We start from the raw sequence: 12,434 nt of genomic DNA, 5'->3' as shown, positions 1-12,434 counted from the left end.
AATGAATTTGACAATTGTACAGGGTACTTACAGTCATGATCATGGTTCCATTGACCCACCAAGTGACACGGGGTCGTGGGTAGCCACTGACTTTAACCATAAACTTGGCTGGTTCTCCCTCTGCAACTTCAACTGGTTCTGGTTTCATGTCAATTGAAGGTGGATATTTCACTTTAGGTTCTTCCATTTCTCTTTCATCCAGATGAGCAGGTCTGTAGAAGTCAAAGAATTGAATAGTTTGAACTTTATTTCTCCAGATGAATGAATTAGCGTGAGAGATGAATGAATCTGATATGCTTTACCTTCTCCAGTTTTCTTCCATTTCCTGGAGACGTAGAGCCCCCTCTCCTGGTAGCTGGGTTTCGGCAATGATAGACTGCTGGCCTCTACATTTAATGGTTGCCTGAGTGACATCTGTACCATGAGCATTGGTGGCTCGGCATTCATACACCCCCGAGTCCTCTGGGTAGGTGTACAAAATGTCCAGTGTCACAAAGCCAAACTCAAACATCGGCTTAAACCGGTGACCTAAGCAGAGGGATAAGTATTTCACTTTACCAAATCAAAGAATATTACTATTTAAAAGTCTTTGTAAATTGTTGACAATATTTACCATGATGCAGGGGCTGGTTGTCCTTGTACCATTCCACTTTCATGGTGGGGTCACCGTACGGCATCAGTTTACACTCAAAGTGGGCCGAGTCGTTCTCCTTGAGTGTGGTCAAGTTCTTGATATGTGTCCTAAATTTGGGAGGTCGTTTCTTGTCCTTGTGGTAAAGGTCCTCCTCAGCTGGGGCCTGTCCCTCTCTGCGAATGAATTCACGCACAGCTGATTCTCGATATAGGTCCCTGTAAAATAAGTAAGGCATGTTGTTATAAACTTCCAATTCCTTCTCTATATGGTTTAGACCTCATCTAATTGAAAGTTTATTTATCAATACACTCTTTTTTATACTTGAACTGATGATAATAAAATAATGACAATGACAAAAATCATTCCAGAAATTAAATATAACAGGGAACTGCACTTAAGTTTAAATAAGTGGATAAAAATCTGAAAATGAAAACATCAGGTACTCCATAGGAAAGGATAATACTGGAGGATTCAACAGAGATTTTCCTCAGAAGTAATGTTGGATGACAGGTCATAATTTAGCATTGGATTCAGAATTTTTGTCTCAAGTAAAATGACTGGGATCGACACATATGTACTTCAAAAACACTGGAAAAACAGGGGCAGACAACTGTTGACAAGGTCACTCATTCATGCATACAATTTCTCTCACTTTTTCTCTTCCTTTGGCATGGCTAATACATCCAAAGGTGCTGAATACAATAATGGTCTGCGAAAAAATGTGATCAACAAATGTCATCAACAATTTTCAGTAAAACCTGCTAATTCTTTATTTTTAAACATATAAATAACACTCAAACATGCATACAAATTTTATTTAAAGTATTTCATAATAAACATGAAAGGCATGCTTTAAATAAAAATTGCAATGCAATTGAAAAACAAGAGGCCCATGGGCCACATCGCTCACCTGAGGAACAATAGGTATGATAAAATCAGCTTAATGGAGTCATAATACAAACTATCTGGACAATGTACAATAATACATGTTGATCCTGTATAAATAAAATCCATTTTCCCCTGGATATTCTTATGTTTATAATCATTAGTCCCTTTTCTAACAGGACGATTTTATAGTCATATCATATGTTGAGTATTGCAGTTCTCAAAAAGATCCTTAACAATTGTTTATATATGGGATATAAACGTACATAAACTCTGAACCTTCTTGTGAGGCCAAAGAATTGTCCTGGGGCCAAAGTCTTAACAATTATAAAGAATCATCTGGCTGATTAGTTTCTGAGAAGAAGATTTTTAAAGATTTACCATATATATTCCTTTGTTAAACTTTGACCCCCCATTGTGGCCCCATCCTACCCCTGGGGATCATGATTTTCACAAATATGAATTTATACTAACTGAGGATGCTTCCACACAAGTTTCAGCTTTCCTGGCTGATTAGTTTCTGAAAGGAAGATTTTTAAAGATTTACTTTATATATTCCTATGTTAAAATTCGACACCCCATTGTGGCCCCACCCTACCCCCGGGGGTCATGATTTTCACAACTTTGAATCTACACTACCTGAGGATGCTTCCACATAAGTTTCAGCTTTATTGGCTGATTAGTTTCTGAGAGGAAGATTTTTAAAGATTTACTCTATATATTCATATGTAAAACTTCGATCCCCCATTGTGGCCCCACCCTGCCCCCGGGGGTCATGATTTTCACAACTTTGAATCTACACTACCTGAGGATGCTTTCACACAGGTTTCAGCTTTCCTGGCTGATTAGTTTCTGAGAAGAAGATTTTTAAAGATTTACTCTATATATTCCTATGTAAAACTTCGACCACCCATTGTGGCCCCACCCTACCCCCGGGGATCATGATTTTCACAACTTTGAATTAACACTACCTGAGGATGCTTCCACACAAGTTTCAGCTTTCCCGGTTCTATGGTTCATGAGAAGAAGATTTTTAAAGATTTACTCTGTATATTCCTATGTAAAACTTCGACCCCCCATTGTGGCCCCATCCTACCCCCGGGGGTCATGATTTTCACAACTTTGAATCTACACTACCTAAGGATGCTTCCATACAAGTTTCAGCTTTACTGGTCTTATGGTTCATGAGAAGAAGATTTTTAAAGATTTACTCTATATATTCATATGTTAAATTTCGACCCTCCATTGTGGCCCCACCCTACCCTCGGGGGTCATGATTTTCACAAATTAGAATCTACACTACCTGAGGATGCTTCCACATAAGTTTCAGCTTTCCTGGTCTTATGGTTCATGAGAAGAAGATTTTTAAAGATTTACTCTGTATATTCCTATGTAAAACTTCGACCCCCCATTATGGCCCCACCCTACCCCCGGGGGTCATGATTTTCACAAATTAGAATCTACACTACCTGAGGATGCTTTCACACAAGTTTCAGCTTTCCTGGCTGATTAGTTTCTGAGAAGAGGATTTTTAAAGATTTACTCTATATATTCCTATGTAAAACTTCGACACCCCATTGTGGCCCCACCCTACCCCCAGGGGGTCATGATTTTCACAAATTAGAATTTACACTACCTGAGGATGCTTCCACACAAGTTTCAGCTTTCCTGGTCTTATGGTTCATGAGAAGAAGATTTTTAAAGATTTACTCTGTATATTCCTATGTAAAACTTCGATCCCCCCATTGTGGCCCCATCCTACCCCCGGGGGTCATGATTTTCACAACTTTGAATCTACACTACCTAAGGATGCTTCCATACAAGTTTCAGCTTTACTGGTCTTATGGTTCATGAGAAGAAGATTTTTAAAGATTTACTCTATATATTCCTATGTTAAATTTCGACCCTCCATTGTGGCCCCACCCTACCCTCGGGGGTCATGATTTTCACAAATTAGAATCTACACTACCTGAGGATGCTTCCACACAAGTTTCAGCTTTCCTGGTCTTATGGTTCATGAGAAGAAGATTTTTAAAGATTTACTCTGTATATTCCTATGTAAAACTTCGATCCCCCCATTGTGGCCCCACCCTACCTCCAGGGGTCATGATTTTCACAAATTAGAATCTACACTACCTGATGATGCTTCCACACAAGTTTCAGCTTTCCTGGTCATATGGTTCATGAGAAAAAGATTTTTAAAGATTTACTCTATATATTCCTATGTTAAATTTCGACCCCCCATTGTGGCCCCACCCTACCCTCGGGGGTCATGATTTTCACAAATTAGAATCTACACTACCTGATGATGCTTCCACACAAGTTTCAGCTTTCCTGGTCTTATGGTTCATGAGAAGAAGATTTTTGAAAATTTCTCGAAAATTTTCATAAATTCCTAATTATCTCCCTTTGCAAAAGGGCGTGATCCTTAATTTTCACAAATTTAAATCCCCTTAGGCTAAGGATGCTTTGTGCCGAGTTTGGTTGAAATTGGCCCAGTGGTTCTTGAGAAGATGTTGAAAATGTGAAAAGTTTACAGACAGACGGACAGACGGACAGACGGACGGACAGACAGACAGACAGACAGACGGACGACAGACAAAATGTGATCAGAATAGCTCACTTGAGCTTTCAGCTCGGTGAGCTAAAAACTAGGTAAAACAGAGATTTGTGTTGGAGTCAATGAAATAAAAGACTTTCAGAGTTGAGATGTAAACTTCAATAAAATTGTCAAAGAATCCCAACAGCAACAAAAACAAATTTGCAGAAGCAATTTTGATGCCAGCAAGCATCATTTTCAGCAACTAAAGCAGAACCTGAACTATCAGGAGCTATAAAAGAACAGCAGAAATATTTCATCAAACTTTGCCAGATAAAACAGCCTGCAAAAAATCAACAACATTATTTCACACTCTGAAGCATCAACAACTTATTAAGAACATAAATGGCCATGAAGAACATAAGCTGCCAAAAGCTTTTTGAGCTGAAATAAACACTCCAAAACATCCCACACGCGCTAACCTGAGTTCTTCCTCTCGTTTTTCAATGTCAGAGGCTACTTTAGGGATAATGCTGTGATCTGGGGCCCAATGGGTTACATCTTCAGAATCAGTGTCAACAATCTGTGGTTTAGGAGGCTCAGGGGCTCGTATTGGCTCCCATGAGTCTACCAACTCAGACTGTAATTTCAAGGGCTCTATATCAATCACCAGCCTCTTGGGTGCATCACCAGGTTTCTTTTTACGAATCTTTGGCCCAACATAAGCCCAGCTTGGAGCTTCTGAATCAGACTCTGTGAAGATTGAGTCAGACTCTGACCTGTACTTTATTTTAGGTCCTTCATCAGATTGTGGTCTGTGCTTTATTTTGGGTCCTTCATCAGATGAAAATGTGACCCTTTGTTCTTTCTTCTTGTGTTCCACCCTCTTCATTTTGGGTGATAACTTTGGTTTAGATATCTCTGGTTTCAGAGGCTTCATCTGAAGAGTAACCTCTGATTTCTTGGGTTGTGTTGGTTTCTTCGGTTTGGGTGGTGGTGGCGCAGGCGCTTTTGATGTTGTGTCCAAAGTCAAAGATGTGACTGACAGCTTATCATCAGGAAAATAAACTGTTTTCTCCACAGGTGGTGTCTTCTGTATGGACGTTGGTGGTTTTACAGAAGAAAATCCACGAGGTTTTTCTAGGAATTTAAAAGTTTCCTGGAATGTTTGAGCATGGGTTGGAGATGATACAGCTTTGTAAAATTCAACTTTTGCATGAGGTTTCTCACCATCCTCTGGTTTGGATACTTTTGGTTTTGGAGGCACGGTAGGTGGATATCTTTTTGCAAGAGTTTTTTGTTTCTTCAACTGGGCAATCTCTGATGGTTTCAGATTGGCTTCTTCCTCAATCTCAACATCCAAAGAACCTGGTCCTCTCTGAAAAAATTTGGCTTCAGCTGACACAAAGTCAGGCTGTTGGGCAGCAGGTACTTTCTCACTGATTCCAGTTTCAAACTTTTTTGAAACATTTTTTGTTGATATTTTGGATACAGTCATTTGTTGAGGCTTTTCTGGACTAACATCAATAGGCTTCTGTACCATTGGCTTAAATTCCACTGATCTGTAGCCAGGCTTCTCTGAAGGAGAAACCTTTCCTGCCACTTCAGTCTGAAATTTTTTAGATACTTGACTGTAAGTTGTTCTAGTAACCCCAGCTGGTTCCAGACCAGACTGGTCTACCCCAAGATCTACATCGACTGGAGCTGGCTGAAACTGAGTTGATATAAAGCTTGGTTGCTGACTCTGTGGCCTTTCATCTGTAATCTTGGTTTGAAACTGCTTGGATACCTGGGTTGAGGTTTTCTTGGTGAGTTCAGATGGCTCTAAACCATACACTCCCAAATCAACCTCAAGTGGCTGTGGTTTTGCAGGTTGTTCTACTTCAGCTCTGCCAGATTGTTGATCTTGGAACACCCTTCTTTCAGTTTCAGTAAAGCGTTGTGCTGACATTTGACTTACAGTTTGTTGTACAAACTGAACACCACTCACTGTCTTCTGATCAACCTGGATATCATACGGGCCTTGAATGAACTGACTCTCTGAGACAACGAAACCTTGTTGTCTAAAGTCAGTCTCATCTTCAGGTTTTTTCGGCCCAAATTTCTTATATCTGGCTATTTCTGAAGGTTTTAGATTAGATTCCTGAACATCAATTTCCATTTCTACAGGTTTCCTCTGAAAGAATTTGGCCTCAGCACTGACAAAATCTGAACCTGGTTCAGGCAAGACAGTAGTATCCAATTTAGAAGTGCTGGGTTTAGAGAGAGGTATAGGTTTGCTTTCTGGTTTACTATAAGAATTAAAGACAGTGAAAGTCAGGACAAACATTGTACAACATTGAGGTGGTTAAAATACATACAAGCATATATAGAGGCAAAATAACTCAATAAATGAAATATAAAAGCATTAAATTGTTATCAACTATGGTTATATCTACAATATCTACATAAACAATAGATTTGGTAGGGAGGGCTTGAACACAGCATGCTGATGGTCCACACCTTGGCTTGAATACTCCTGGCGCTTTCACTTTCATGTTCTGTGGCAGGGTTGGTGGAGCCTGCCTCTCTGGAGCTGCTTTAGGTACAATCTGTGGCGCATAAGTTGGTGCAATCGGTGCTGGTTTAAATGTCTCCTTTGGTGGTGAAGGTGTTTTCTGTTTTTTGGCCTTCTTGCGCTCCCTTGGTGAGGGAGGTTTTACAGACCTACGTTAAGTGTTAATTCAATGTTTAAACATATATATTCCTACAGTTATCACAGTTTTATACGTTAGAGCTATTTTTGTCTATCATTAACATTGCAAAGTGCTGCACAGTGTAAAATCGTGAGTTAAGTGTGAGTAAATTCACTGTTCTTACTTTGTTATAAACAATACTAGCAGAACCTGTGAGACTTAAGAGTTACTGGAAATATATTAAGCTTATGTTAAAATAATGAGATTATCCATTAAATTTGTTGAACATGATGCAAATCTGAGAGTCCTCTAAGTTGGTCATGCTGCAGTAAATCACCTGTATTGCTGATGTTTCATTTGTTGAGTAAGAGAAATCTCTGGTTCTCTAATAGGTCGTTCTAGTCGGCTGTAACATAAAACAGATTGAAATGCTTCACTGAAATCTTTAATCTGGTTTCATTTTCTCATTTTTATTTTCATGCATGCTGTCTCTCAGCATATTTCCCAGCATGCATCACTCATCATGCCTTTACCTGTCCGGTTCATCTTCAGTGGAATATCCCACAAGTCTCAGTGTTGCTGCCTCTGTATCAGAGACATAATGAATTTCCTGTACAGGTCCTACCTCTCGTATCTCATAGTGACTGCAAACAGCCATGTCACAAAGTTAAAAACAAGTCCTTAATAAGTCCATTTTGATTTCTTTTCACATTGAATACTCTCATAATCATTCATAAATTATCAAAATTTAATATCTTTTCACAAATTTTTCTCAATACCGGTAGATATAAATTCTGATACTTGTCAGAGAACTCAAACAACCTATATCACAAACTCTTCCAAATTCAAGAAAAACATGCAGACTAAATATAAATGTCATGCAAAAATCTTTTTTTTTATACTGAACAAAAAATGAACAAGTTTCATAGTTCAAGCTCATTAAAGAAAGAGATAAGTGATATATAGGAAGAAAGGAAAGGACAGGGCTTGGAGATACATGTATAAGGATCTCATTTCCATGGTGGGTGTATTTTAGGATGGGGGATAAATCAAGAGGTTGGGAAAAATCAAAACTTGACCAGCAAAGTTTGGGAAAGGAGTCACTCAGAAATCAACTTCATTTCACTCAGTAACACACCTTTCAGGGGCCGACTCAAAGCCTGATATAGTGATATCTATCTCCTGCTTCTCTAAAACTGGACTAGGTGGTTTAATGGTCACATGTTTCTTGGTGGTTACTTTTGACTTTGTAGTCATCCTTATTTTCATAGGTGGTGCTGGTGGTGGGGAGGGTGCCACCTTTGATACAAAATTAGTCAGTGAGGGGGACATCCCCTTAAGTGACCTTGCAGGTGAAGGTGATGATGAGGCCCTTGAGGGGGGCCTCCAGATTGAGAGTGGAGCTGGTGAGGCCAGTCTTGGGATAAACCTAACTGGAGATGGTGACACAGACCTCATGGGAGAAGGAGATGCTGACATCTCCCTCAGAGGCCTCACAGGTGACTGTGAGGGGCTCCTTTGCTGCCACATAGGGGCAGGAGATGCCACTTTGGGTATAATTCTTACAGGGGATGGAGACACCCCTTTCTGGGGCCTCACTGGTGATGGAGATGTACTCCTTGGTTGCCAAACTGGGGCAGAAACATGTGAAATCACACGCACTGGAGAGGGTGAGGCCATTCTCGGGGCCTGCGTTGGGTAGGGAGAAGCCTCTTTTGAAGGCTTTGGGGGTACTGATGGTGGCACTTTACGAGCTGGAGATGCTCTGAAATAAATAACAATGGCTGCTTAAGTCATGCTATATGATGGCTAAATTAACATCACAATACAGTAGACAAACTCTGCTTTTAATATATGAAGTATGTGTACACTATCAATACATCACTGCTATTTGACACTTATTTGCTCATAATTCATCCTATCATGCTTAAACACTCTGTATTCATCTCTACATTTTTTTTCATGCTTAAATAGTCTTCCTTATTTCAAAGCTGAAAAACAACATCCTGGGCAAATATTTGACGAATATTTACTGTGCCGTATAAGAGCATCATGCCATGGCAGAATTACACTAATCATCAGCATATTCTACATAATTGCTTAGCTATACACTGTATACAATAGTTATCATTCCAAATAAAAATATAGACCTTTCATCCTCCTCTGGTCTAAATGGAGGTGTAGCCCTCTCTAGAGGCTCTCGTCTGCTCAGAAAAATAACACGCAACATTATAGCAGACATTTCAATGAACTATATGAATTGCCTGCATTATAAGGACTAAGACACTGTCATGCATCTTGTTCATGCAGACAAACCTTGGTGTATCCATTTCATCTTCTGACACCAAGCGAAGGTATCCAGTCTCTGTGTCGGACGCATAGCTGATCTGCTGCACAAATCCCTCACTCTGAATATCGTAACTGTGTAACAGAAAAACATACTGATATTCACTCTCAGTTTATCAACTTCTTGGCATGCAAATTGGTTTCTCTTAATGCAATGTTTGCATGCAGAAAAATCATCCCTCCTGATGGTGAAAAACTGTCAGACATGCAACTTGATAAAGCACACTTCATACCCTGGGGGAGAGGGCGGCTTGACTCGAGTCTTGTCGGATATCTGCACTTTCTTCTTGGATTGTACTTTAGGTGCCATGGATGGTAAAGGCACAGGGGCTGCTACAGGGGCTGCCACAGGAGCAACATGCATAGGCTGTTCCTGGGGTGGAGCCACTGGTCTAGGAGCCTCCTTGGGTGCTGGGGTGTGTTTGTAAGTGGACACCTCAGTCTTGGGTCTCATTTCCAGTGGTGGTGCTACTGGTTTATAAGCCTGAGTAGCCAGTTGTGCTGGCTTTGTTGGCTTTTTGTGCTTGGTCTGTCTGGCTTGTGGGATGTCTTCCCCTTGTTCAAACCTTGCCTTGGCCTCAGACACAGATTTGGGGAGAACCTCCTCCTCCACTTCCATTGGTTGTTCCTGTGTGGGCTCCAGCACAGGCTGGACAACAGGTGCTTGTGGTGTGATCGTCTTCTTTGATGTTGCTTGGTCAATAGGTCTTTGTCCAAGTCTAGGGTAGTATAGACATATTGATCTTTATCTTTTAAATTTTTTTTTCAAGTTTAAAAAAAAAATAATTTCTGAAGAATTCACATTTCACTAATATGAAAAAAAAATTGTCTGTTACAGTATTAATTGCTTTTTCTTTTAACTGCTGTTATTTTAAAATCCACACACATGCACGTGAATATATTAAATTCAAACTTCAAATTGAAACACGGTTATGAAACAAATTCTGCAGTCTTGCAAAAACTAAGGTATTGGTCTAACCTTCTTCGTTTTGGTATAGGGGAGGATTCAACAGAGGTTGAGACAGGGGTGGGAGGAGGGACCCTAGGGGTGCCCTGAGTCTTAGGCACATCCTCTGGGGATTCTGGTCCATATGGCTTGTAACTAATCAAGTAATTCAAAGCTAGTATAATATACTTCCATGATCATAAAAGTTTTATTCTAGCATTAAATAATTTCTTAGATAAACTCACTTATTTAATGGTAATACCTACACTAGTTAATTAATCAGTAGATCTCACTAATCAAATTGTAATTCTTACATTAATCAATCGATCAATAAAACTCACTAATTAAATTGTAATTTTGATTTTAACATTTTGCCATTTATAAAATGATTGTCAAACACATGTAACTTATTAATAACTAAAATTACAATTTAAAATAAATTATTTTTCATGCCCACAAAATTTACATGTACTATCAAGCCTAATTACCAGTCTATCTTACGACAAGCCAATTATTTACAACATAGGTACTAAATTACTTAAATATTTTCTCATCCTTGAAATTCATAATTACTAACTATATTTTGCCAAGGATTTGAATGGACTAATTGGTTGGTTATTTTCATATCATAAGACATGCTTTTAATTCTGAAAAGATGACGTGTTCAACTGTTATGCAAAATTGTTCTCTTAATAAAGCATTAATTGCATCTATACATGCCCCCCCCCCCAAAAAAAAAAATAGTGCAAACATTGTTTACATGAAAAAAAACCCAGTACAATAAGAAATAAAATGTTTTTATAATCACAATTCAAAACAAGGTAAAGGGAAAACATGCTAAATTTATCTGTAACACACTTCATTCATTCACTTTTTTACTGACACTGATTTACTAGCGTGGTCATAACCATGCCAAAGGGAGACAAACATGTCAAAGGGAGACAAACATGTCAAAGGAAAAAACATATCAAAGGGAGACAAACATGTCAAAGGGGAGACAACCATGCTCTATTAACCTGGAGATGTCCTCCTCCTTCACTAGTCTCAGAATTCCACTCTCACGCTCAGTTGAGTACGAGATCTGCTGAACCAGACCTTCTGGTTGGATCTCATAGTGACTAGAAAAGGGTAAAAAGTTCTTATCAGGGACACTGCTTAATTCGGCGATATAAAAAGTACACAACAACCAGATCCTCTGGGATCCACCCATCTATGTATTGACAATGTACTTACGGTGGTGAATCTGTCCTGGAGACCCATGGCTCTGTCTGAGGTACAGTGGGTGGAGAAGGTACTTTTCTGGGAGCTTTGGATATGCTGATCTTTTTCTTTGGTGGTTCCACTTTCTTTGGCTGGGTCTGTACATTCAGCTTAGCTCGTGTGGAGGCAGTTCCAGCCACATTAGCTGCAGAGCACTGGAACCATGCACCATCTGACACATGAGCAGCAGGGATGGTGAGGGTGGATCTACCCCCCTCTGTTTGGATCCTGAGTAACAAAAACAGATATTACAAAATATTGCCTGTGTTGAACACCCCATGCACATCGTGCAGATAATTTGCTACAACAAATACTAGGTTTTAAAGAGCTTTCATTAAGTATGAAACTTACTGGTATGGACCAGCATTGGTAAGCATTTTGCCATCCTTCTGCCAGCTGATCATGGGGACAGGTACCCCGGTAACCTGGCAAGTCAAGGTCACTGGTTGACCTTCATTCACAGTGAAGTTCTGCATTCTCTCCACAAATTTAGGAGGCTGCATTTGCTCTTTTTCTGAAAATTCACAATTCCAGGATCAGTAAGTGAGAAAAAATCAACTATAGTTCAGCATTATAATCATGAGACATAAAGACTATAGACCTACCCATGACCTTGAGAGTGACAGTGAAGGTGTTTTCTCCAGCCTTGTTCTTGGCCACACATTTGTATGTACCAGAGTCATATCGAGAAGCTCCTAAGATGATCAGGGAGTTGACTCCATCTTCATTCACCACAATCTATCAAAATGAATAAACATAGCACCAATGAATATTTGAAAGTTATTTTTGTCTGTAAATTGCTAAAATATCTAATTAGTTTCTTTGAGCACTGCCAAACATAATACAGACCTTGTGATGATCATCATTGTGAACTGGGTGTCCATTGAGGAACCACGAGAGTTCAGGAACTGGTCGACCAGACACCAGAGTGTCCAGACGGACAGTGTTCCCCTCGTGAACCTCTCTGTCCTCGGGGGTCTTCTTAAAGACCGGGCGAGACAGGGCCTCAAGAATGCCTCCCTCATCCTCTGGAGCTTGATCTTTCTTGCCTCTGTTAATTCATGAATTAAACTTTTAAGTGGCACAAAGACTTTTTTATTTGGTGTAACACGTCTAATTTTTTTTTGGGTATTGATATCTTAATCTTCT

At 39.6% G+C, this 12,434-nt stretch overlaps 1 protein-coding gene across 5 annotated transcripts in view; it reads right to left on the bottom strand.

The window, feature by feature from the left end:
- LOC128191973 (titin-like) overlaps positions 1-12,434 on the bottom strand; it is a 259,892-nt gene that overhangs the window by 197,969 nt on the left and 49,489 nt on the right. For 2 of the 5 annotated variants that reach the window (XM_052864366.1, XM_052864370.1), the window contains 17 exons: positions 12,135-12,336; positions 11,891-12,023; positions 11,637-11,799; positions 11,259-11,513; positions 11,042-11,143; positions 10,059-10,181; positions 9,313-9,798; positions 9,050-9,154; positions 8,884-8,937; positions 7,872-8,498; positions 7,267-7,377; positions 7,071-7,139; positions 6,561-6,764; positions 4,541-6,349; positions 614-849; positions 303-528; positions 32-212 (listed from right to left, as the gene is read on the bottom strand). In XM_052864366.1, the coding sequence (XP_052720326.1) occupies positions 32-212; positions 303-528; positions 614-849; positions 4,541-6,349; positions 6,561-6,764; positions 7,071-7,139; positions 7,267-7,377; positions 7,872-8,498; positions 8,884-8,937; positions 9,050-9,154; positions 9,313-9,798; positions 10,059-10,181; positions 11,042-11,143; positions 11,259-11,513; positions 11,637-11,799; positions 11,891-12,023; positions 12,135-12,336 (5,086 nt within the window). Of the gene's footprint in view, positions 1-31; positions 213-302; positions 529-613; positions 850-4,540; positions 6,350-6,560; positions 7,044-7,070; positions 7,140-7,266; positions 7,378-7,871; positions 8,499-8,883; positions 8,938-9,049; positions 9,155-9,312; positions 9,799-10,058; positions 10,182-11,041; positions 11,144-11,258; positions 11,514-11,636; positions 11,800-11,890; positions 12,024-12,134; positions 12,337-12,434 lie in introns of those variants that run through there. The other 3 variants (XM_052864367.1, XM_052864369.1, XM_052864371.1) reach the window with 3 other exon arrangements.

The sequence above is a fragment of the Crassostrea angulata genome, chromosome 7 (assembly GCF_025612915.1).
Source record: "Crassostrea angulata isolate pt1a10 chromosome 7, ASM2561291v2, whole genome shotgun sequence".
Taxonomy (NCBI): Eukaryota; Metazoa; Mollusca; class Bivalvia; order Ostreida; family Ostreidae; genus Magallana; species Magallana angulata.
This window is presented reverse-complemented; position numbering and strand designations above follow the sequence as displayed.